This window comes from Molossus molossus, unplaced genomic scaffold (assembly GCF_014108415.1).
Source record: "Molossus molossus isolate mMolMol1 unplaced genomic scaffold, mMolMol1.p scaffold_m16_p_21, whole genome shotgun sequence".
Taxonomy (NCBI): domain Eukaryota; kingdom Metazoa; phylum Chordata; class Mammalia; order Chiroptera; family Molossidae; genus Molossus; species Molossus molossus.
In genome coordinates, this window is record NW_023425357.1 from 47,454,464 (window position 1) to 47,479,223 (window position 24,760).

General features: G+C 43.7%; 1 protein-coding gene across 4 annotated transcripts in view; it reads left to right on the forward strand.

Annotated features, from left to right (window-relative positions):
* The window catches only part of BRD7 (bromodomain containing 7), a 39,109-nt gene that overhangs the window by 12,600 nt on the left and 1,749 nt on the right, over nt 1-24,760 (forward strand). For 3 of the 4 annotated variants that reach the window (XM_036275982.1, XM_036275980.1, XM_036275981.1), the window contains exons 3-13: nt 1,399-1,528; nt 1,845-1,902; nt 4,532-4,676; nt 9,747-9,857; nt 15,448-15,632; nt 17,112-17,235; nt 18,399-18,474; nt 20,857-20,964; nt 21,307-21,445; nt 21,890-22,001; nt 23,405-23,461. In XM_036275982.1, the coding sequence (XP_036131875.1) occupies nt 1,399-1,528; nt 1,845-1,902; nt 4,532-4,676; nt 9,747-9,857; nt 15,448-15,632; nt 17,112-17,235; nt 18,399-18,474; nt 20,857-20,964; nt 21,307-21,445; nt 21,890-22,001; nt 23,405-23,461 (1,245 nt within the window). Of the gene's footprint in view, nt 1-1,398; nt 1,529-1,844; nt 1,903-4,531; nt 4,677-9,746; nt 9,858-15,447; nt 15,633-17,111; nt 17,236-18,398; nt 18,475-20,856; nt 20,965-21,306; nt 21,446-21,889; nt 22,002-23,404; nt 23,462-24,009; nt 24,124-24,760 lie in introns of those variants that run through there. The other variant, XM_036275983.1, reaches the window with a different exon arrangement.

Consider the following 24,760-nt stretch of genomic DNA (forward strand, 5'->3'; position numbering starts at 1 on the left):
AGAGCTGAGAAGTTGGGTAGAGGCATCTTCAGCCTTACTAGCTACTGCTAATTGTTCTGCGAATGGTTGTACCTTTGTACTCATTCATCTGCAAAGTATGAGCGCTTCATTTCTCTACATTTTCATCAAAACTTAACATTTACAGACATTTTAGTTTTTTGCCAATCAGAGAGATGTGACATGCCTTCCTGTTTTTAAATTTATAATTTCTAGAGTTTTAAGGGAGCTTGAGCTAATTTTCCTATTTCTTCTTGACACTTCCGGTTTCTTCTGGGAATTACCCGTGATGCTCTTTACCCATTTTCTATTGGGTTATTTGCCTTTTTACATGTATCTGTAGATGTTCTTTGTGTAATCTTTGCTAATACTTTGAATTATTTGTGTTTTAAGTACTTTATCTTAGTTGATAACTAGCCTTTTAGCTTTATTTATGGGTAAGAAAATTTTTCTTTACTCTTGGGTCATAAAGATTCTTTTATCTGCAGTTTTAAAACTTTTCTTTGTACATGTAAGTCTTTACTATGCCTGGAATTTACTTTTGTGTATGCTATGAGGTAGAGACCTAATTTCATTTTATTTTCCATATTGATAACTAGTTGTCCCAGCACTAACCACCCTTTTGTCCTTGATCTATAATGATGCCACCTCTTTGATATGCCCAGACTTGCTATATGTGTGGGTCTGTTTCTGGGCTGTGTAATCTCTTCTCTTGGTCTATTTGTCTATTCCTATGTCACACCCACGATGTCTTAGTTACAGCATCATCCCATGGACTGAGAGGTCCCAGTTTGATTCCTGGTCAGAGCACATGCCTGGGTTGTGGGCTCAATCCCCAGTAAGGGGCGTGCAGGGGGCAGCTGATCGATATTTCTATCTCTCTCTCCCTTCCTCTCTCTAAAAAATCAATAAAAACATTAAAGAGAAAAGGGTAAGTTATACGATTGGCTTGTCAGAGTCCATGAAAAATCTCATCTTACAATTTTGATTGGCATTATATTTTATTTATAGATAACTTTGGAGAGAATCGAGTGTCTTTCAATTCACGAACATGGTATATTTCCTTTATTTGGGTCTTCCACAATGGTCTTTCAGTAATATTTTATAATTTTCCCAGAACGTATTAGATATTTTTATTGTATTTATCCTAGGTATTTTATCTTGCTTTTAGGAATAGTGTTATTTTTTCTAAGAGGTTATTTCTGGCATATACTGTCAAATCACTTTTTCCTCCTTTATGAACATGTTAGTCTCTCCTTTTCCAGTAGATGGCAGTAAAATACATTAAGATTTTAGTAAGAATTTTCATTGGGATCTTTTTTCCCACTGAAATTAAAATGATTTGATTTAAAGGTATTCTGGAATATTTATTTCTACATCATCTTCCTTTGTTTCATTTAGGAGGATAGAAAGAAGCGAGATCGGGACCGTGTGGAGAATGAGGCAGAGAAAGACCTGCAGTGCCAGGCCCCTGCGAGATTAGACTTGCCTCCCGACAAGCCTCTCTCGAGCTCTTTAGCCAAACAAGAAGGTTGGAATGAGTGTTAACTGTCCCGAGTGAGGCGCTGGCGTTGTTCTAAGCGGCACAGCCAGGGAAAGTAACTGGGCTTTCAGCTTTTAAGTTAAAGTTTAAAAGCTTTTTAATTGAATTTTTAAATTTTTCTTATTTATCTGACATACAAGAGTTTTAAATTAGCTTCAGTTTTTAATTCATACCTATTCGTAAAATAAATGCAGTTTCTGATATTTAATGATGGATGTAAGTCATATAGAAAGAAAATAAGCTAAACAATACTCCATAGAATCTTCCTGTTTTAAATGCTCTTTTTCTTTCTTCTTTGCTTTAGAAGTAGAACAGACGCCTCTTCAAGAAGCTTTGAATCAACTGATGAGACAGTTGCAGAGGTAAATGGTTTTTCCAGTATTTTTGTAACATGGAAATTGAAATGAGAAATATAGTATCCAAAACATTTTTCTCTTTTTGATTATTTAAAGCCACATTTTGTGGCCTAAATCCAGATGTACTTGATTTTAAAGTGGATGATAAATATTTTGCCTGGCAATAGAAGCCCTCCGAGCGGCTGACTTTTAGATGTTCTCATTTAGTTTGTTTTAACTGGCAACTTGAAGAGTGTTACATAATACTCTTAATGGCAATTTTTTAAAAATTTGAAGTAACTTCTGATGTTAAAGCTTTAAACCAGGAATAAACAATACAGATATTTCCACTTTGTTAGTAGATAAAAATATCTCTGTCTATTTGTGTAGTGTTTATCATGCTGTAGAATGTTCAGAAATTATTCAGTCTGGGACAAGAGATAAAATACTATAAATGGGATTTGTGACCCTTTTAAATGCAGAAATTTGTTCTAAAAATTCCATTATCTAGATTAAACCAATGTTAAGTTCTCAAACAGAAAGAGTATAACTCAGTCTTAATTAAAACATTGATTCTGATATTTCTTTTTGCCCAGAATTTCAGTGTTCAGCTGAAAGTCATTCACATCATTGGCAGAGGATTCGGGGTGTAGGGCATGCATTTCATTCTAACAGTGAACTTCCTTCTTACCGTGTTGTTCTTAAATGTCAGTGTCAGAACACATCATAAATAATTGTTTAGGATAAAGCCTCCAGTGCTGTCTGTATTCAGTCAACACCTGTTCATCTCTGCAGTTAAAATCGTAGGTTAGTGGCCTCTCCCCCTTTTTGTCTTTATAGAGTAGTTGAGAAAATTACATCTCAAGTATTTACACTTGAATAAATAATTATTACTTGTCCCAAAAGAGAGAGCAGGTTAAATGTTAGACATTTTAACTCAGAATGTATGCCTAGACTGTTTTGGCTGCCATTTATTTATTTATTTATTTTTAATTGATTTCAGACAGAGGAAGAGGGGAAGAGAGAGAGAAACATCCATTAGTTGCTTCTTGAACTCACCTCAAATGGGGATTGAACCTGTCACCTTTTGGTGTATGGGATTGCGCTCCAACCAACTGAGCCATGTCAGCAAGGGTTGGCTGCCTTTTAATGTTCTTGTAAGACTGGAAAATTTCACCTTGAATTCTGCTTAAGACAGTCTCTCTACAGTTAGGAATTACAGTCTAGAGCCAAATAGTTTTGAATAGCTGTCGTGATTGGGTGGGTTTTCATCCTCGAAGCTCAGTGCTAATGTTGATAAATAATATAATTGATCAGTTTAGGAATACCATTTTTGGTCAGACCAAGTGGGGCTCTGTATTAAAATGACTAATACTAGGGGGTGTGGATAATTTGCTCTGAAGAGGTCCTCCAGACATGATTAGTGTTACTCACACTAACTACTGTGAACATCACACATTTGCATGTGTAAGTGCCAGACTGGATGTTTTTGCTTATTCTCATTATGTTTTAGTCTCATTCCTTGAGCATCGTGCTGGGAAGAACAAAGGCAGATTCACATAGACCTGGGTTCAGATTTTAACTCTCTCTTTTATCAGACTTACGACCTAGAACAGATGATTGGCCCTCTGAGTCTCAATGTCCTCATCTCTAAGTGAGGGACCACTTCCTTGGTGGCTTTGGGAGGATTAGCTATAAAATACATCACGTACCTGCCACTGGGCCTGGCGCATGGTAAACACACTTTAAAAGTTGCTACTATTATTCTTTAAGCCATTATTTATTGTTATGATTATTTGGAGTAAGAAAACTTCAGTATGCTAAATTTCTAGAGGGGGAAAAAATCACTCTGATGACCTAATTATGTAAAACAGTGGTTCTCAACCCTGTCAGTACTGGAAATACCAATGCAGATGTCCCAGTGCCAGTACCAATACTCAACCCTAGAAATACCAAAGCCTGGACCCAGCCTTCCAGAGAGATTCTTATGTCTGGGGCCAACTGAGATAAACCCCGAATCCTGCTGTAAGTTTATGAAGCTCCTCCAGTGGTTCTTATGTCGGAGTGGAGAAGCTGAGATGGGAAGCACTGTTTCTCAAGTTTGGGGGTGCTATGAGGACCTTCTCAATGTTTATAAGACACCATCCCCCTGGTACCCAAGAAGCCATATCCATTGATTCAGAAAATATACGTGCACACAGGGATGCAGTAATTGTGTGGCCCACCAAGAGTCCGAGCCTGTAGTCGGAAACCATATGGAAGATTGCACGTGTGCATTCACAGTTCGTACTTCTGCCTTCTCTCCTGTGGCTGATAGAGACACGGATGCGGGCTGATCTCCTGAAGGCCAAGGCGTTGGCAGTTCGGCTAGGTTTTTTTATTTTGTTTCATTTTTTCCCGTGTAGGAGGTACTACTAATTAATTTAGGCTGTGTATTTTTAAAGATTTCTTTGTTTAAGAGTACAGTTATTATGTAAAACATCTTAACCTTGTTATTAAATGGTTATTAGTCTTTAAAAGTATTCCTTCAGTTTCCAGTGGAAAACATGTTAGCATACTGCAAATACTTTCTGCATCTGAAGAGTTTCCTGACTTCTGCTCTTAGACTAGATTTGTTTGTAGTAAAAATGAACTTGCCTTTTTCATATCTTGACAGAAAAGACCCAAGTGCTTTCTTTTCATTTCCTGTGACTGATTTTATTGCTCCCGGCTACTCCATGATTATTAAACATCCAATGGATTTTAGTACCATGAAAGAAAAGATCAAGAACAATGATTACCAGTCCATTGAGGAACTAAAGGTAACTATAGCTGTTTGTGTTGTGATTGGACAAATAAAAGCTATGATACAAAGTAACATATCTTTATTCATTTGAGTTTCAAGCTCTTGGATCCTATATATACAAAATCTTGACAGAAACCTACATGTCTGATACTCAGAATCTTTCTAATTGAATTTTATTTTGCAAAGAATTAAGTTTATTTTAATATCCAAAAATATTTGTATATTTCTTTGAAAACATTTTTGAACTTGGAGATGCAAATGCCGTCTGCTTTTATTATTTTGAGGGTTTAGTAAAATTTTGAATTTCATATGTTTTAAAATATATTTTCTCAACCTTTAAAATGAGAATATACTTGATTTTTTAATTTCAGATCAGGTAAAATGCATATTGTAATGAAATTTAATTAGAGTAATTTCTTTTTCTAGACATGTAAGGTGTGCATATCTACTACAATAGAGACTAAATTGGCTGATCTAGAAATATTAAACGGATGTTTAATTACATTTTCAAATTACCCGAGGATATTTTTTCAGTTTATCTTCAAATAGAGTAGCAGGAGGGGGAAGAGCGACAGAGAGACATCAATGTGAGAGGGACACATCGACAGGTTGCCTCCCACATGACCCCAATGGCCAGGGCCTGGGATGAACCGCAACTGAGGTATGTGCCCTTGACCGAAATTGAACCCGCAACCCTTTGGTCTGCAGGCTGACTGTCCAACTGCTGAGCCAAACTGGCCAGGGCACATTTTCTAGTTTGATGAAAGTCAGTTGCTCTCTGAGATCATTTTGGCGATATTTGTTGAGCATATTTCCTTCAACTTTAAAAGGAAGGAAATTAAAAACTTGCAAGTAAAGAACCTACAAGCCACCAAGATGCTGTATACGCCTAATGGTAATAGTTGAAGTGCTTTCTGCTTTTACATAGTCTCGGTACATGTTGATTTAAGAGGCGATACTTTTCCTTTAACCTTCCACAGAAAAGGAACCACGTGCTTTGTGAATTGGCTCCGTGCCAAACCATGACAAACTGAACTGGTTTAGATGTCTATTCTTCCTTTATTTTTTCTGCATAAACATCATAGTGTTCACCTGACCTAAGGGCTGGACCTGATCAGTCACAAAAGGAAAATAAGACAGTAAACTGTCTTTACTTGCTCTTCTTTTTTATCCACATGTCAACTAGCTGAGGTTTATGACTGACAGTAGCATTTAATTCTATCTTTACTATGAATTTGAATGAATAGACAATATTCCACTACTCTGAAAAACAAGTTACATTCTCATGTACAGTGTTCAGAGAAATGGAAACTTTTCCCAACTTTTCATCTGGTGAAAATTAGGCCATAACTGTTTATTTCAGCATGTTTCTGACTTTATCATTGCTTAATGGAAAAAACCTTAAGTTTTGTTTTTTTCTGTTTGTGAACAGTTTCCCTCTGATATTTGTCTTGCGGTGACAGGAGAGAGGAGAAGTGTGCCCCCAAGTGTTCTTGAGCACATGGTTCATTCAGGCTTATCATGATTGAAATGAGCAAGTATTTTAACTCTTTGGAATTTTGCATATGTACTACATTTTTTTCACTAACCTAAAGTAATATTTATTAGCTTTTCCAGCTCATTAGGCTGTTCAAGATTTTTTTTTTTTTCTTTTTCATTAATTAATTTTTGTTACAGATGTTTCTCCTTTTTTCCCCACTGATTCCCCCCTCCCCAACCTGTCCCCAGTTTGTTGTCCATGTCCACTGTTCATGCATACATGCATATAAGTTCTGTGATTTATCTCTCCCCCACCATCCCCTCTTCTGGGGATTGTCAGTCTGTACACCACCTCCACATCTCTGGGACTACCCCATTCCTCAGGCTGTTATGTTCATTATATTCCACAAATAAGTGAGATCATATGATACTTGTCCTTCTCTGTTTGGCTTGCGTCACTCAGGATGATACTCTCCAGGTCCCTCCATGTAGTCTCAAAGGACAAGAGATCTTTCTTTCTTAGAGCTGCATAGTACTCCATTGTGTATATGTACCACAGCTTTTTTATCCACTCGTCTACTGATGGACACTTGGGCTGTTTCCAGATCTTAGCTATTGTAAATAGTGCTGCTACAAACATGGGGGTACATATAATCTTTCTGATTGGTGTTTCAGGCTTCTTAGGGTATATTTCCAGAAGTGGGATCACTGGGTCAAATGGAAGTTCAATTTTTAATTTTTTGAGGTAACACCATATTGTTTTTCGTAGTGGCTGCACCAGTCTGCATTCCCACCAGCAGTTTACTAGAGTCCCCTTTTCTCCACACCCTCGCCAACACTTGTTTAATGATTTGTTGATGGCGACCATTCTGACAAGTGTGAGGTGATACCTCATTGTTGTTTTAATTTGCATCTCTCTGATGATTAGTGATGATGAGCATTTCTTCATATGTCTCTTAGCCATTTGTATGTCCTGTTTGGAGAGGTGTCTATTTAGTTCCTCTGCCCATTTTTTAATTGGGTTCTTTGTCTTCCTTTTGTGGAATTGTATGAGCACTCTGTATAGATTGGAAATTAACCCCTTATCTGATATATCATTGGCAATTATGGTCTCCCATACAGTAGGTAGCCTTTCCGTTTTGATGATTGTATCTTTCGCTGTGCAGAAGCTTTTGAGTTTGATGTAGTCCCATGTGTTCATTTTCTCCTTTGTTTCTATTGCTTTAGGTGATGTATCAGTGAAAATTCTGTTGCGTATGATGTCTGAAATTTTGTTGTCTACAGTTTCTTCTAGGATTTTTATGGATTCATGAGTCACATTTAAGTCTTTTATCCATTTTGAGTTTATTCTTGTGTAGGGTGTAAGTGGATGGTCTAGTTTCATTTTTTTGCATGTAGCTGTCCAATTTTCCCAGCACCATTTATTAAAGAGGCTACCTTATTCCACTGTGTCCTCTTGCCACCTTTGTCAAATATTAATTGAGCATATTGCCTTGGGTCCATTTCTGGGTTCTCTGTTCTGTTCCACTGGTCTATATGCCTGTTCTTGTGCCAGTACCAGGCTGTTTTGGTTACAGTGGCTTTGTAGTATAACCTTGTCGTACTCTCGCAGTTTAGGCCCAGTGGCCATTTAGTATGAATAGTCCTCGTCTTGTGTCTCCCCTTAACTGCCTCTCCTTCCCCCAAATAGACATTTAATCATTCTTAATGGAATGGAAGCTTTTCAGAATATCTATCTGTACCAAGGGTAGTTAACTTGGGGTCCCTTGGGTAGCCACAAATGAGCCTTTAGGGGGACTGGGACCTGGTAAATTAGCATGAGAAACCCTGTGTGTGAGTGTGCGTGTGCACCCATGCGCAGGCTGAGGAGTGCATGGGTCCGTGGCTGTCACACATCCTGGGAGGTGTAGGGCCCAGCAAGATCCTGACTTATTAGACACCTAAGCAGGGGCTGAGGTCCACATGAACTTACCCACTTTGAATTTAATACCAGTTTATTGTGACCCTTGAGTCAGCCTTCTCATATGCTGTTAAACATTGCTCAGTCTACCTATTTTCATCCCATTCCACTGTTCTCCACTGTCGCCACTAGATATTAAATAGTGGGGTTTGAATGTTCTGCTTTGGAGGAGTTTGTTCGGGAGGCATCAGATTCTTTTTTGTTAAGTTTTTGTTGTTGTTGTTAATCCTCACTGAGGATAGTTTTCCATTGATTTCTAGAGTGTAGAAGGGAGGGAGGAAGAGAGAGAGAGACCTTGATGTAAGAGAGACACATCATCCGCCGCCTCACACATGACGCTGACCAGAGCCTGGGATCAGACCCGCCACCCTTGGGTCCATGGGCCTGCACTCCATCCTCCAAGCAGACCAGCCAGGGCTTTTGTTTGTTTTTTATCGTTTCACCTTAGTAATGCACAGTCACTCTCGCGTGTGCACTGTGAGGTCACTTCGCCGTGGCAGTGCCGTAGACTTGCGTTCTCAAGCACACCTGTCGCTTGGAAATGTGAACCAAAGGTACGCTTTTGGTCATGGCTTCTCCATTTACATGTTCTGGCTCTTTGAGGCTGGTTGTATGGTTTATTTCACAAATTGGCTTATAATAAATAGCACCCAAACAGGTAAAAGAAAATTAATGTAAACATTGTAAAATTTTTGCTCAGTTAATTTGGATTTAGTAGGAAATATTGTGATAATTTAGCCCTGTTCCCAGGTTTCAGTCGAGATCCAAAATAAAATATCTAATTCATAAATATATGGAAACTTAAGATTTATTTTAAAACTAAAGTAATGTTTCTAATTAGATTAACTATTCAGTTAAGATCGTTCTATTAAAATATGATAGAAATATTTTCTTCTAATTCTTTTTCATGCAGTAAGATTAAAATTTTCATCTTGTATCTAAAGTTTATATAGTTATGAAATGTTTAAGAATTTGGAAAAGAATATAGTAGGATTTTTTTTCTTTTTTTTATTAAAAAAATTTTTTTTTGCCTTTATTGATTTTAGAGAGAGAGGAAGGGAGATGGAGAGAGAGATAGAAACATCAATGAGAGAGAACATCGATTGGCCGCCTCCTGCATGCCCCCCACTGGGGATCGGGCCCACAACCTGGGCATGTGTCCTGACTGGGAATTGAACTGGTGACCTCTTGGTGCATACGTCGACACTCCACCACTGAGCCACAGTGGCCGGACAGATTTTTTTTTCTTTATTGATCTTTTTTAGAGAGAGAGGAAGGTAGAGGGGGAGAGAGAGATAGAAACATCATCAATTGGCCGCTTCCTGCATGCCCCCCACTGGGGATTGGGCCCACAACCTGGGGATGTGCCCTGACCAGGAATCAAACTGGCAACCTCTTAGTGCATGGATCTGTGCTCAACCACTGAGCCACACTGGCCCGGCTATAGTAGGATATTTAAATGAGCAGCACTTGTTTTGTTTATGAGTCTTAAAACTTAATGAATTGCTATTAATGTTGTTTATTAAACAGTGAAAGAAAACAGTAGGGTTGTTTTTAATTTTTCAAAGACCGGTACAATTTCAAATCAGGAAAGCAGGGTACTTTGTTTTGTTTTAATGCATTTCCCCCTTAATATTCTCTCTGCAGGATAACTTCAAACTTATGTGTACTAATGCTATGATTTACAACAAACCAGAGACCATTTATTATAAAGCTGCAAAGAAACTACTACACTCAGGAATGAAAATTCTTAGCCAGGTAAAGAAAATTCCTGTCATAAATAATAATTATTATAAAATTTATATTCCTTTGTTGGTCATAATAATACAAATCCAGTTCAGTACTGGTTCTGTTGTATAGGAAGATCATAATAAAGTTAAAATTCAATGAATAAACTTTTTAATACTATAAAGAAAATTCAAGCAGAAAGATTCTCGTTTGTAATCGATACAAATAAATATTGTTATTCCCTTGCAATTATTTGTATGAGGCTCTTGAATTGACACTCACCAGATAGACATGTATCTGCAGTGAAAGAAGCGTCGACCTGAATTCCAGGGTAAGGTGGATTTGGTGAGTTGTGCGACCTGTAGGAGGAAAGCTCTCCCCCTGCAGGGATGGGATCTGGTGTCCGGTGAAGCACAGGAGCTCCTAGTAGAAGAAGGAGAACATACCAGTGAGCGGGCAGGTAGTATCTCAAAGCCCCTCCGATGGGAGCAGCCTCCCTTGAAGGGCAAGCTCTGGCCTCGCGTGGCGTTGGAGGTGGGGAAGAGCACGCAGGGACCCGACGTGCGTCATCAGCTGTAAGCTTTCGTATAGTGTATTCCAGAGGGATGCTGTAGGCAGTGGCAGAAAGTTATGTGGGTGTCATCTGGGCGCGAGGGCTGATGATAGGCCTTGCCAGGTAACTGGAGGTGATCGCTGTGGGAGGAAGGAGGGCTTCCGGGTAAGTCGCGTCTGAGGCTCCATAGCACTGAGTGGGATGGGGTCAGCTGAGGCCCCACCGGCACCTCACCACGCAGGAGCCGGAAGACGGTCTGGTGCGAGCTCTTTCCGCAGCTTAGGGACCTCAGGCACGACATTAACCACTGCACCTCGGTGTTCTGTCTCCAGAGGACGGCCTGGCCTGTGCTGCTGCTAGACGAAACCCGGCATAGGGAGGAGAGGAGTGGATATGAGGCAGAGAGGAGGAGAAAATCCACCATTAAAAGCTTGAGCTTCGCCCCAGAGGAGTTACAGGACAGTAGGCTGAGTCATAGATGCACGTGGTTTCCAGCTTTGGTGGTGCTTGTCTGTGTCATTGACAGAAACGCCTTGGTGTGCACATGTCTGAGTGTCTGTGCTGCTCTGAAACATTCTTGGATCCACTTAACAAGGGACAGGAAAACATTTGGACTGACGATTATTCCTGCACTCCTAATATTTAGACATTGGTTCCCATCCTCTCCTAAAGAGTTGGGAAACTGTGATGTAAGCCAGTTAGTTACCCATCTTTGGCAAAATTTGCAGAGGAAGGGGAAATGTAAAATGTGTATCCCATTCTTGGCAGAAAGACTCAAAATGCAGAACCAAGCTGTGTTCCCGGCTCGACAACCTGCAGCGCTGTGGCCGGCGTATCTGCAGGAAGAGCGCGCCCGGCGGTTGCGCCCTCTCGTCCCTGCAGACGGTCCTGAATGTTAGGAGAATGTGTAACTCGCAGGGAGAACAGCCAAAGTGAACTGACCAACTTCGACTTACCATTGTTGCCATTGTTTATATTATTTGTCATCTTCAAATAGAGTAGTTAATGTAACATGTGAAAGGTTCCAGTATCCCTTGGATTTTACTGGGGATGGTTGGTTGGAGGCACAGAAAATAAAGTTTCTCCTCCACTTTCCCTTTTCTCTCTCTGTTATCTTCCTTTTTCTCAGACCTCTTCCTGTTGAGGAGCCCTTCCCATCCTGTGTTACGCTTCCTGTTGACTGTTCTCTCCACCCTAGATGGGAGCGGTCCTACAACAGTGCTGTGTAAATGTAGCCCTTCTGAGTTAACTCCTCACATCGCCATGTCCCCGGAGGGCCCGGCACCCCTCCATGAGTGGTGTCTTTCCAAAGGTGGTGGTTTCCAGTGTTCTGTGTAAAGATTGTAGAGCGCACCCTTTATTTTCTCAGCTACACACAGATGACGACGATTCAGACATGTTGTTTCTGTAACGAATGGGCATACTTAGAATAACTCTTCTGATGACCTAAGTAAATATGAGGATGCTGCCTTGTAGTACAAGCAAAACAGTACAAACAGTACTATTTGTAGTACAATGGCTTTGGAAGCAGACCAATCAGGGTTCAAGTCCTAGCTCTGCCATTGCGCTGCTGTGTGACCTGAGGAGGACATGTCACTTTTTGTCATGTAAAACAGGGTAGTGATAGTACTGACCTCTTCTGGTATGTGGGTGAGCACTCAAGTGTTAACTGTTGCAATGGCAAAGTCTCAAGGCCTTTCAGTCATTTCATATTGCAAATCTGAGGTTGATAGACAGTATGCTAATCTGGAGACATTTTCATTACCAAAAAAAGTCATTGCTTTAAAAATAAAATTAATTAAATTCAACTTTTTTTTATTACTTGTGCCAAAATGTTGAAATTTCTCTAATTCTTTTAATTTTGTGCATGTTACCTTTTTAAAAAATCTCAGTGTTCTTTTTTATTTTTTATTTTTTTTATTTTCATTGATTTGAGAGAGAGAAAAAACATCAATGTGAGAGAAACATCGTTTGGTTGGCTCCTGCACACACCCCAACTGGGGATCGAACCCGCAACCTGGGCCTGTGCCCTGAGTGGGAATCAAACGGTGACCTTTGGTGTATGGGACAACTCTCAACTAACTGAGCCACACAGCCAGGCCCAAAATATTCCTAATGTAAGTTCTGCTTTCTAAATTCTAGGATGGAAAGAAAAAGGTTGCTAAGAACTTTGTGATCTAGGCCCTTTTTTTTTTTAATCCTCACCTGAGGATATTTTTCTATTTCTCTTCAGATTGAGTGGCAGGGGAGGGAGGGAGAAAGACAGAAACATCGATGTGAGAGGGACACATTGACTGGTTGCCTCGTGCACAACCCCAACCAGGGCCAGGGATGAACTGCACCCAAGGCAGTGCCCTTGACCAGAATCGAACCCGTGCCTCATTGGTTCTTGGGCTGACACTCTAACCACTGAGCAGACCGGCCAGGGCTGATCTAGGCTCAGCCTTGAGTCCCTGCAGTGTGCCCACCCGATTCAGTCGGTGGAGATGGAGAGATGAGTAAGAAATGATCTAATCAACATCGTCGAGGGGAAACACCAGTGGCCCGTGGCAATCACAGAAATAACCATTCTCCCTAACATTGTTTAAGTATATATTAAAGTGAGACATGTTTTAAAGAATCAAATTGGCAGATTTTTTTAAATTAAAAAATATATATATTTTTTAATCCTCAACTGAGAATACTTTTCCATTGGTGTTTTTTTGTTTTTTTGGGGGGGGTTTTTTTTTAGATAAAGTGGAAGGGAGGGAGGGAGGGAGGGAGAGAAACATCAACATGAGAGAGACACATTGATCGGTTGCCTCCCACTCAACCCCAACAGAGGCCTGGGATAGAACCTGCAACCCAGGTACATGCCCTTGACCAGGAACCAAACCTGCGACCCTTCAGTCCTAGGGCCCATGCTCTAACTGCTGAGCCAAACTGGCCAGGGTGCATTTCTTTAATGATACTGTTGTTTTTTTAATTCTTCGCCTGAGGATATTTTTCCATTTATCATCAGATAGAGTGGGAGGGAGGGAGAGAGAGAGCCAGAGAGAAACATCGGTGTGATAGAGCCACATGGACTGGTTGCCTCCCACATGACCCAACCAGGGCCAAGGACAAACCACAGCCAAGGTACGTGCCCTTGACTGGAATCGAACCTGTGACTCATTGGTCCATGGACTGACGCTGTAACCACTGAAACAAACTGGCCAGGACACTTTTTTTTTTTTTTTTTTTTAACAATACTGTTTATTTGACAAGGATTCAGAGAAACTTTCAAATGATTGCTATTACTTTTCTGAAAGGTATTTTGGCCATGAATATCAAAAGCCGTAATACTCATTTCCACCATGGCCAGATGGCTCAGTTAGTTGGAGTGTCACCTCGTTCACCAAAACGATTGCAGGTTCCATCCCCAGTCCTGGCGCACGCCAGAGGCAGCCCAGGGTTTCTCCCTCGCATCGAGGCTCACTCTTTCTCTCTCAAAAAATCAACGAATGCATGTCCTCGGGTGAGGATCACAAACGGAAAATACTCATTCCCTTTGACCTAGTGTTTACATTTTAGGAATTTATCCTAACAGATTCTTAGGTTTATTTACCATAATGTTATTAAGACTTGTGTTTGTAATGGTGGGAACTCGGAAATAATCTAAATGTCCAGTAGTAGGTTGTTAATTAAATGATGGTACATAAAATAGGATGAAATAATACACAGTTATTAAAACATTTTAAAGAATATTTGATGATATAGAGGGGAAATATTTGTAATTTATTAATTGAGAAAAATTCTGTTAAGCAAATATTCGATATAATTCCAGTTTGCTAATATGTATAATGCTTAGAAAAATACTGAGATGATAAACCTGTTAATCCTGTTCCTCTAGATAATAAATTAACAAGGTTTTATTTTCTCTACCTACATCTTTATCTACAGTAAAATATATAATGATAATAGTTTCAAGATCAAAGTAGAAATAATAGGCCCTGTTCTTGAGGCTCTCGCAGCCTGCACTGCGAATACGGTCATGGACAGCAAGAGGCTGGTCTTACTCACTGCTTGTGACCTTAGTGTTTCTGGATACATTATTATTATTTTTATTTTTTAATCCTCACCCGAGGACATTTTGCATTTATCTTTAAATAGAGTGGGTGGGAGAGAGGGGAGAAGAGAGAGAGAATTATCGACATGAGAGAGACACATCAAGTGGTTGCCACCCACATGTGACCCCAACCCGGGCCAGGGACAAACTGCAACCGAGGCACGTGCCCTTAGCGGGAACCAAACCTAGGCCTCTCTGTTCTGTGGGCCGAAGCTCTAACTGCTGAGCCAAACTGGCTGGGGCTGGATATATTCTTGTTTGAATGACCTTTGGTTCTTTCTAATTCCTAGTTTCTATTATTTTGCAAAAGCCTTCCCAGCTGTTGCTATGTGTTCCTAAGGAGACTGCCCTCCATATTTTACCCAGTGACAAGGCTCAGAGCTCAAAGGCAGAGTCAGTAGGAACTGCTCTGTCTCCAGAAACGTCAAGCCCTTAACCACAGTGAGAACTTGACAGCACATCAGTGAAGCGCTTGGAGAAGAGCCAGTATGTGCTCTGAGAAACGGCTGTGCCGGCCCCTCTTGTTCCCCGGGCACGTCCTCCCAGTCGGTGACCATCCTAGGGCACACTGAGGAGCCTTCACCGGTCACATGCTGTAGGCTTCTACTAACTGATGATTCTGAAATTCAGATGATCAGCCAAACTGTTAAATATAAAATTTTAACATGCTAGTAAACCGAATTTGATGTTTATAAATTTAATACTGCAAAGAATAATCTTTATACATTGTCTTCTGTGAACTTTCTGATGATGCAATAAAGTTATAAAGCATTCTCTTATGTTGGAAATTGTCATCTGAATTGAAGAAGTAGACTTTATTGTCCTGGTTTCTAAATACAATACTCTTGGTGTTAATTACATTTAATTGTTTTTCTTCACAAGTTAATCACAGGATAAATGCAATCTCTTGTGAGAAAAGTAATACATTCCTTTAAAAAGTAATGACAAACATACAATAAGATGTTCTTGAATATTTTTAGGAGAGAATTCAGAGCCTGAAGCAGAGCATAGACTTCATGGCAGACTTGCAGAAGAGTCGAAAGCAGAAAGACAGAACAGACACCTCGCAGAGTGGGGAGGACAGCGGCTGCTGGCCCCCAGAAAGGGAGGACCTGGGCGAGATGGAAGCACAGGCCTTCAGGAGTCCCAGCAAGGAAAGCAGGAGGTAGAGTCTTTGCAATGTTACGTTGAAGCTGTCTTTCCAAGCTAGTAGGGGGTACTGACACAGTGCCTGCCTTGGGAGGCAGGTCCTGCTAGTGGGGCATGAAAGTTCGTTTTGGTGATGTGCTAGATGCCCTCTTCTCATACAGAGCGACGTGTGGGATTGTGCGGGGCAGTCAGCAGTTCTGAGTGGATTCTTACGAAGCTACTTTTAAAACCAGTAGGTTCTCTTTAGGGACTCATTGTCAGTGAGTTGACTTAAAGAGAGCTGTTTATTGAGGGGATAATGTGTATTCATCACCGCATCCATAAAGGAGTTGAGATGGTAGTGAAGCCTGAGCATAGGTAAAGCTGCTTCCTGAACCAGCGGCTGTCGCTCAGACGTCACCGTGGGAGCAGCGACTTCCCACGGCCCACGAGGACCGGCCTCACGCACACCTCTGACAGCAGTTTGGGATTTGTGCTGTCATACTGCAGTGAAAGTAAACTTGTGACAAGTTTTTGTTTTGTTTCTAAGATTTATACTTTTTTTTTTAATCCTCACTCAAGGATATTTTTACATTTATCATCAGATAGAGTGGGACGGAGGGAGGGAAAGCGAGAGGGAGAGAAACCTCGACTGGTTGCCTCCCACACAACCTGACCAGGACAGGGGATGAAGTAAAACCGAGGTACGTGCCCTTGACCAGAATCGAGCCTGCAACTCTTCAGTCCATGGGCCTGGGGGTCGAACAAGACCATCTGAAAACACATTTCTGATGGTCTTAGGAACAGAGACACTGCTCCTCTGCCTCCAGCGGGTCCACCCACATGAGATACGCCCGCAGACACAGGAGCTGCATCACAGGGTCGCGGCTCAGGAAGGCTAAGAACCACTTTGACCAGGGCTAAAATTTATACATTTTAAATGTGTGTTTACTATGAAAAATCAAACTTTAAAAAATTGTTTCTCTCCAAAATATATTCTTTTTTTTTTTTTTTTATCCTCACCTGAGGACATTTTTCCATTTTTTGTATTTGTACAGATAGAGCAGGAGGGTGAGAGAGGAAGAGAGAGAGAGAGAAACATCGACATGAAAGGGACACATCGAGTGGCTGCCACCCGCACGACCGACCAGGGCCGGGGACAAACTGCAACCGAGGTACATGCCCTTAGCGGGAACCGAACCCGGGTCTCTCCGGACCGCAGGCCGACACTCTAACCGCTGAGCCAAACTGGCCAGGGCCAAAATATATTCTTGGTAGAATTCATTTTTGTGAATGTACTGAGAAAAATGTTTACGGTGAGGAACACTGGGCCCGAAGGGAGGGATCCAACCAATGAGTCGGATCTGCCTTTCTTTGCACTTGCGGGGCCTCCCGAGGCCTCATTACGGAGCAGAGTCGGATGACAGCCTGTCTCCACTGCACTTGTCTTCAGATTTGGAATCCATTTAACGTTGGCACCTTACCTTCTTTTTTACTTAGTGATGTGTGTTTTCAGGAAAGACAAAGATATGCTTGACGATAAAGTGAAGAGTCATAACTTAGAACGAGAGCAGGAGCAGATTGACCGCATCGTGAAGGAGTCTGGAGGGAAGCTGACCCGGCGGCTGGCGAATAGTCAGGTGACAGCTTTTCCTCTCTCAGTGCCTGCCGATCCTGTGATATGAATGCCCTGCTGGTTTGTTTCTTTCTTTGTTAATCCTCACCCACGAATTTTGTTTTCCCCCTTTGATTTTTAGAGAGAGTAGAAGGGTGGGGATGGGGAGAGAGAGAGAGAAACATTGATGTGAAAGAGACATGGATTGGTTGCCTCCCGCATGTGCCCCCACGGGGCCAGGGAATTAATCCACAACCCAGATACATGCCCTTGACTGGAATCAAACCCTCAACCCTTCAGTGCAAGGGCCAGTGCTCTACATTGAGCCACACTGGCCAGGGGTGAACGTTCCATTTTTAAATTCTTTGTACCTTTTTTAAAAATAAGATTCGGTCTCTTTTTTGTTGTTAATCCTCAGCTGGGGATATTTTTCCATTGATTTTTAGATAGAGTGGGGGTGGGGGAGAGAAGCATTGATGAGAGAGACACATTGATTGGTTGCATCCTGCACGACCCCGACGGGGGCTGGGGATTGAACCTGCAACCCAGGTAAGTGCCCTTGACTGGTAATTAAACCCTCAACCCTTCAGTCATTGAGCCAACACTCTAACCACTGAGCAGAACTGATCAGGGCAAATTCTGTGTACTTTTAATCCACACCTACCTTAGAACTCCTCAGTACAAGACTCAGATCAGAAAAGTTCATGTTTATTTGTAAATAACGTGATTGATCTTATCCTTTATTACTAGATTTTTAATGTTTTTTAAATTGGAAAATGAACCACATACTTTTAAGTTTATGAGAAAACATTTAATTTATACTCTGGTCTTTTAAAATTATATTGTCTATTCAGCACATTGGTTTTAAAACCAAATGGATTAGTTTATGACATTGGGCAGGTCACCCCTTTCTCCTGGTCTTCAGTATTCTCCTTTTTACGCAGAGTAGGCAGAACTGGGTGTCCTTAAGGACCCACATAGTTCTTTCAAGTGCTGAGATTTTTTCTAACCATTTCTAAGCCCATCATCACCTGTGTGTATGGAGACAGGTGTGAAAGTCAGTATCTGATGCTGCAAGATGGTAGCCGCCTGTGATAGCAGGTTGACTAAAGGAAGGCTTTTCTAGTGTGACACACAGATGGCACATACAGCACTGTTAATGCGTGTGGATGCCCTGGGTCATTGCAGTGTGAATTCGAAAGAAGAAAACCGGACGGGACGACAACACTGGGACTTCTGCACCCTGTGGACCCCGCTGTAGGAGGTGGGTCGGGGCGAAGCTGCACATGAGCCTGCTCTGGGCACAGAGTAGTGGCCTGGGTCACACTGCAAAGCAACAGGCCTGAGTGTCGATAAATCTGGTCGTATTGTTTCCAGAGAACTTGGCGAGACATCGTGTATTTCATGTTAACAGCTAGCCTAATTTCTCTTCCTCCTAAGATAGTACTTACTATATAGGTCAAGTTTTCTTTAAAACACCAAGTCCTAGAATCTCAGACCCACCATTAACAAAGCCAAAAAATGAGGCAGTGATTTTCAGCCCTGCTTTTTAGAGGCTGATTTTGTGCTCAGTTATGTCTTCAGGTGTCTCAGAACCCTCAGACTGTGACATCATAGGCTCAGCTGACCATTTCACACTGAGGGGACTGTGTGCCATGTCACCATCCTGGGGACGGACAGCACGTGCCTGAGGTCTCTGTCTTCCACTAGAGACGGTAGAAGGGTTATGAAGGTTGAGAACCCGTTTTATAACTTCAGTCATATTTTTATTTTCTCAGATGATATTTTATTGGAAATAATATAGGATAAATTTGGGATTGGATGTAAAAATAGGAACTTTTTGTCTTTGGTCTAAGGGGAAATAATTACGTTGTAATGCGCAAATGTGAGAATGTTGTTTTATATTCGTTTTCATACAGCCAGTATGAAATAAGTGGGGATACCAAAAAATGCCAGCAGAATTCCCCTACTTCAGGAAGTAGTCTCTGACACTGCTGTTCCTTACGGGGAAGGCGCTGTCTGGGGAGCTGGGGCAGGTGGGTGTGTATAGGGAACAGAACAGAGAGACCAGCCCCTTCCCCTCCACTTGGGGGTGAGGAGAGGATGGAACCAACAGGTCTCCATGGAGAAGTGCAGCCTGTCCCCCGTGGGCCGGGGCCACCAAGGGGCAAAGCAGCTGTGCCGGTAGAGCAGAAGGTGCCTCGTGTCTCGGGGTGAAGGAGGCCTCCTTGGCCAGGTGACATTTCGGTTGGTCCCTAGAAGGTGAGTCAGGGAGGGAGACCACAGGTAAGAAACCCTTGAAGCAGGGAAGAGCCTGAGACATTTGAGGGCTGGAAGAGCAAACCTGTTATGTCAGCGAGCGTTCCACTCTGGAAATGCTCCAGGAGTCCTGCATGCAGAAGAGAAGGCACTGTGTTTTCAAAGCGATATGCACTTTTTGCTTTTATGTGAACCCTCACCCAAGGATATTTTTCCGTTGTTTTTTTGAGGGAGGGAGGGAGGAAGAGAGCGCATGCAACCTTGATGTGAGAGAGACACGTTGATTGGTTGCCTCCCGCACAACTGATAGGAGCTGGGGATTGAGCCTGCGACCCGGGTACGTGCCCTTTACTGGGAATTGAACCCGCAACCTTTCAGTCCGAGGACTGGTGCTCTAACCACTGAGCAAACCAGCCAGGGCTTATGTGAGCTTTTCATAGTAGGAATTTATATGGTCTTGGACCAAAGAAACAGTCACTGGATTGAGAACATCGCTCTTGCTCTTTCTAGTACAGCTGGGGTGAAATTTTGGCACTAGATGCAACTGACTTGATTGGTGACAGCGTGAGATCAGCCCCTTCCTTCCTTGGTGCCCAGGGATCTGGTTTCTGCCCTCGGTCAGGTCTGCCGGGGGTCCAGCCTCTGGCCTAAGCTCACTTGGCTCCTCGCGCTCAGCAGCTCCCCCAGGCCGCTCACTGGTGGAAGGAGAAGATTCCCACTTACTTCTCACTTCCATTGTCCTGGTGGCGGTGCATCCCCGCGAGGACACCACCTGGGCTGCTCCTGGGGCGAGCGAAGTGCCACAGCCGCAGCTTCCACTGCAGGGCCGTCTCGGTGCAGAAGCCGGGCGGGATCTAACACAAGCGAGCAAGCACATTGCAGGGGCGGGGCAGAGGCCTGCCTTCTCCGTCTCGTCCTGTCAGCCCTCTGCTTGGCACAGAGCCAGTGTCGTCACAGGGCCTGCGCCTGGTGTGCAGACGTCACGTCTCTGAAGGCTCTTCTACTCTGTTCCTTCTGAGTGCATTGGGAGTTCTTGTCTTCAATCAGTAGTTCCCTTCATCTTTTGCTAACCTTTTCTGCTGGTTTACTTCCATCATAACCTTAAAAGGTCCAACTTTTTTTAAAGCAAAATGTAACACGGTTATAAAGAATTTCGGGAAGCAGTAGGGTGTCATGAGAAGGACCAGGTTTGGGTCCTGGCCACATGCCTGCCTTTCTAAGCTCAGACTCTGTATTAAAAATGGGGAAGGAAGGGCTCCCCGCCTCATCACGGTCACGTACGTGGCGGGAAGCCGAGTGCATGCCGGCGCTGTGCAGAGCGCCACTCGGCTCGACGCCGCTCGGGCCGCCTCCACGGCACTCGCCTTAGTGCCTGTCTTCTTCCCAGAACCTGGCTACTGCCCCGTGCGGCTGGGCATGACCACTGGGCGGCTCCAGTCTGGAGTGAACACTCTGCAGGGGTTCAAAGAAGATAAAAGAAACAAAGTCACTCCGGGTAAGGCTCCCACTGGTGACAGTTCCCGTTTACTCTTTGTTCACTAACTCTTGCTGGTATTTTTGCAACTTTAATCAGCTATTTTACTAACCGCAGAAGAAACTGCAAAATCAGGTGTTACTATTCAAAATTAGTTTCATTCTTTATTTTCTCTCCCTTTTGTGGGGAAAAATGCGGTTGAGTTGCTACTTCATAAGCATCTGTGGGTGGGGGGGATGTCTACCTTCGATGTGTGTGCCAGTCAGTGCAGTAGAATCAGAAGGGTATGTTGCCCACCAAACCAAAAGCACAGACAGCCCCGCGAAGGAGCGCGGCCCTGACCTGTTCCGTCCTTACCCACAGTGTTGTACCTGAACTACGGGCCCTACAGTTCTTACGCACCGCACTACGACTCCACGTTTGCCAACATCAGCAAGGATGATTCTGATTTAATCTATTCGACCTACGGGGAGGAAGACTCGGACATTCCCAGTGATTTCAGGTGTGTCAGCAGCTCATCCGTGTTCTGAGTGCCCTGTTTTTCTGAAGTATTGATCTACACACGTGTGTCTAAGGGGGGGTGTCCAGACTGGAGGTGTGGTTTGGAGACGCTTAGTGCATGTGGAGGTCAGGAGGTAGATAGGTCACCCAGGGGTGAAGGAAGGGGAGGAGCACAGAGCGCCACCGGCTGAGCCTGGACCCCCCATCACTGAGCTCTCATCTTTGACAGTTTCCTCTGCATTTCATCCCACTGTACTCTCGATACTGTTTCGTTCTGTCATGGTGGTAACTGTGTCACTGGTAACATGTAAACAGTGCTGTGCCGGTGGAAAGTTGGACATGCTCTGTAAGGAAGGGCATCTGATGGGAGCAGCTGGCTGGATAGGCAGAGTGAGCCGGTGGAGATGAGTGTATGGCACTGACTTCCCTACATGCTCTCTTTCAGCATCCATGAGTTTTTGGCCACGTGCCAAGATTATCCGTACGTCATGGCAGATAGTTTACTGGACATTCTAACTAAAGGAGGGCATTCTAGGACCCTGCAGGAGTTGGAGATGGTAAGAATGCTCCTAAGGAAACCGGGCGGTTTGTTATCGGTGCCCAGGTGTTAGTGGTGCAGTTAGGAAGCTATGGGGTGAGCCAGTGTGACAGCTGGGCCCCATTTCCCTGAGACGATGCCCAGTCCGGGTGGAGACTGGGTGGAGGACAATGAACGGGAACGGGTAATGCGGGTACCAGCATCTGAGGGCCAGAGAATGGTGACCATCTGGTCCTGGGCCCGTAGGCATCAGAAGTGGGGTTCACAGCTAGTGGTCAGCTGGCGCTGTGTGCCCTGCTCCCGGGCTGGAAGCTAAGTTGGCTAAAATGAGCGAGAATGTTCTTTTCTTTATTCTACAGTCAATGTAGTTGGTGGAGCCTCAAGCAACAAAGGAAAAGCTTCTTTGCTGTTCTTTTATTAACGCCTGTAAACTGTCCAGCTCATGTGAACGGAGTTCATGTTCTGGGATAATTTAGAGACTTGGCTCAAAGATCCGAACAGAAAATGTTCCAATATAGAGAATTGCTCTCCAGAATGTCCTTGTCACCATAGTTAGAGAAGCCCCTTTATCTCTTGGGCGGTCATGACTTCCAGATGGCCGTGACAGGGGTTGCCTTGTCCTCCACCCTCCCTGTACGTATGGGTCGGTCCTGGGGTGACCTGTCAGCAAAGCAGAGTCAGCACCTGGGGCTCTGTGAGTGCTGTGCAGTCCAAGCACCCAACACGGTCCCTTTTACATCAGTTCTAGTGTTGACTGTACACCCTTCCCATCAGGACAACCTCAAACAGAAATTGAATCGCTCTCATTTGGCTGGTGTGACAGTGTTTCTTACCCTTTGATCTAACAATTGTTATTCTCAAAATGTATTCTGGAAAATAAGAAAAATGTATCTGTAAGGATACATTTGTTTTATCATTTTTAAAAATTGGGAATCGGTTAAATAAGTCACAGTACATCCTTTCAGGAAAAGATGACGTCATTACTGGTCCGTGCGTGTGTGCTGTCTCCGAGCACCAGGGCTGGGGAACTCACGTTCTCTGCAGCACCTGGGTGTGCACAGTAGCCCCTGCCGTCTGAGCGCACTGCCTCTGTTGACGTGGGACAGTCCCTAGAGGTCCTGTTTTCTGCCTATCAAAGGTTGACCTGTTACTGAAAACAGACTCCATTTATTTAGGTACTTATGCTGTTTAGCAAACACCTTCTTGAACAAGTGTAGCTCTTAGACCAGGCTTAGAGTTCCCATCGCCAGGTCGCTGGAAGCAGGTGCTCTCAAAACGCTAGTGACCACATCCAGTTCCGTCCCCGGGATCCATGTTCTTGTTCCTTTTCTCTTGCCATGAAACTCGGGCTATTTCTCTGTTTCCTTGATACTTGCCTTTCTCTCTACCTTGTAATAAAAAGTCGTTTTCTTCATCCTGCAGTCGTCACCTGAAGATGAAGGCCAGACGAAGACACTTGACACAGCAAAAGAAATAGAGGTGATTATATTTTTTTATAAAAAATATTTACATGGAGCCCTGGCCGGTTTGGCTCAGCGGTTAGAGCGTCGGCCTGCGGTCCTGAGAGGCCCGGGTTCGGTTCCCGCTAAGGGCGCGTACTTCGGTTGCAGTTTGTCCCCGGCTCTGGTTAGTCGTGCGGGTGGCAGCCACTCGATGTGTCCCTTTCCCATCGATGTTTCTCTCTCTCTCTCTGTTCCTCTCTCTCCCTCCCACTCTACCTGAACAAAGAATGGAAAAATATCCTCGGTTGAGGATTAAAAAAAAAAATATTTACATGGAGATAAAGCTTTGTTTGAAAAGACAAATGTTTATTGAGTGTCCACTGAGATAGAGGACTGTTGGTGCCTGTAGGGAGCGGTGCCTGTAGGGAGCATGGTGGTAGCTGGTGAGTAAACAAGCCGGTCAGCGAGGGAGTGACCTCCATGGTCGAGCCGAGCGCAGGGCCCTGCGGACCTTGGAGAGTGGGCAGCCGCGGGTGCCTGGGCGGGGCTCGTGGGCAGCGCCGAGGAGTTCAGATTTTGTCCCAGGAGATAGGTGCTGCGATGAGCTGTGTCGGGCTGTGGGGCCTGTCCAAGCAGAGGAGAGCTTGGACCGATGTGAAGGGAGAGAGCTCAGCTCTGCAGTGAAGAGGACCCAAGAACTGCATGGACAGGACCTGGTGTCTGAGGTCGGGCAGTGGCTCGGGTTGGGAGCACAGGAAAGGGGTGCCTTCGGTTCCCCATGTGGTGGAGTGTGGGTTAGTGTGGTCACTGAGGTCAGCGCGACCATCCAGGAGAACACCTAGACCAGGAAGCCTCGAAGGGCAGAGCCTTGGAGAAGACCAGCAGTTAAGGCGGCACAGCATGAGGACACTGGGCGCCAGGGGCTGAGGAGAAGCCCAGAAACAGGGACGAGTGTCATGTGTAACCTTAGATGAATCAGTAGCATGGTGGGGACAAGAGGGAGACTTGAGTGAACTGAGCAAGTGGGAACACTGGGACGTTGACGGTCTGAGACATACTTAAGCCCTTTACTGAGGTACAAAACCCTAAAGGTGTGAGCTCAGGTAAAGGTGGGTGCAGGTGTGTGTGGTGGTTACACCCCCACGTCCGTTCCAGGAACAGCCCAGCGAGGTCATGTGCTTGGTGAGGGTCCCAGTGGGTCCTGACAGCTGTCCCACCCTGACTTCAGCCGTGTTCTGATCGAGCTTAGAGTGCAGACCAGTCTGACCGAACCGTCAGCTCTCAGGGTCTGCTCAGGGTCTGGGTTGGTTGGTTCCTAAAAGGCAGCCTGGAGGTC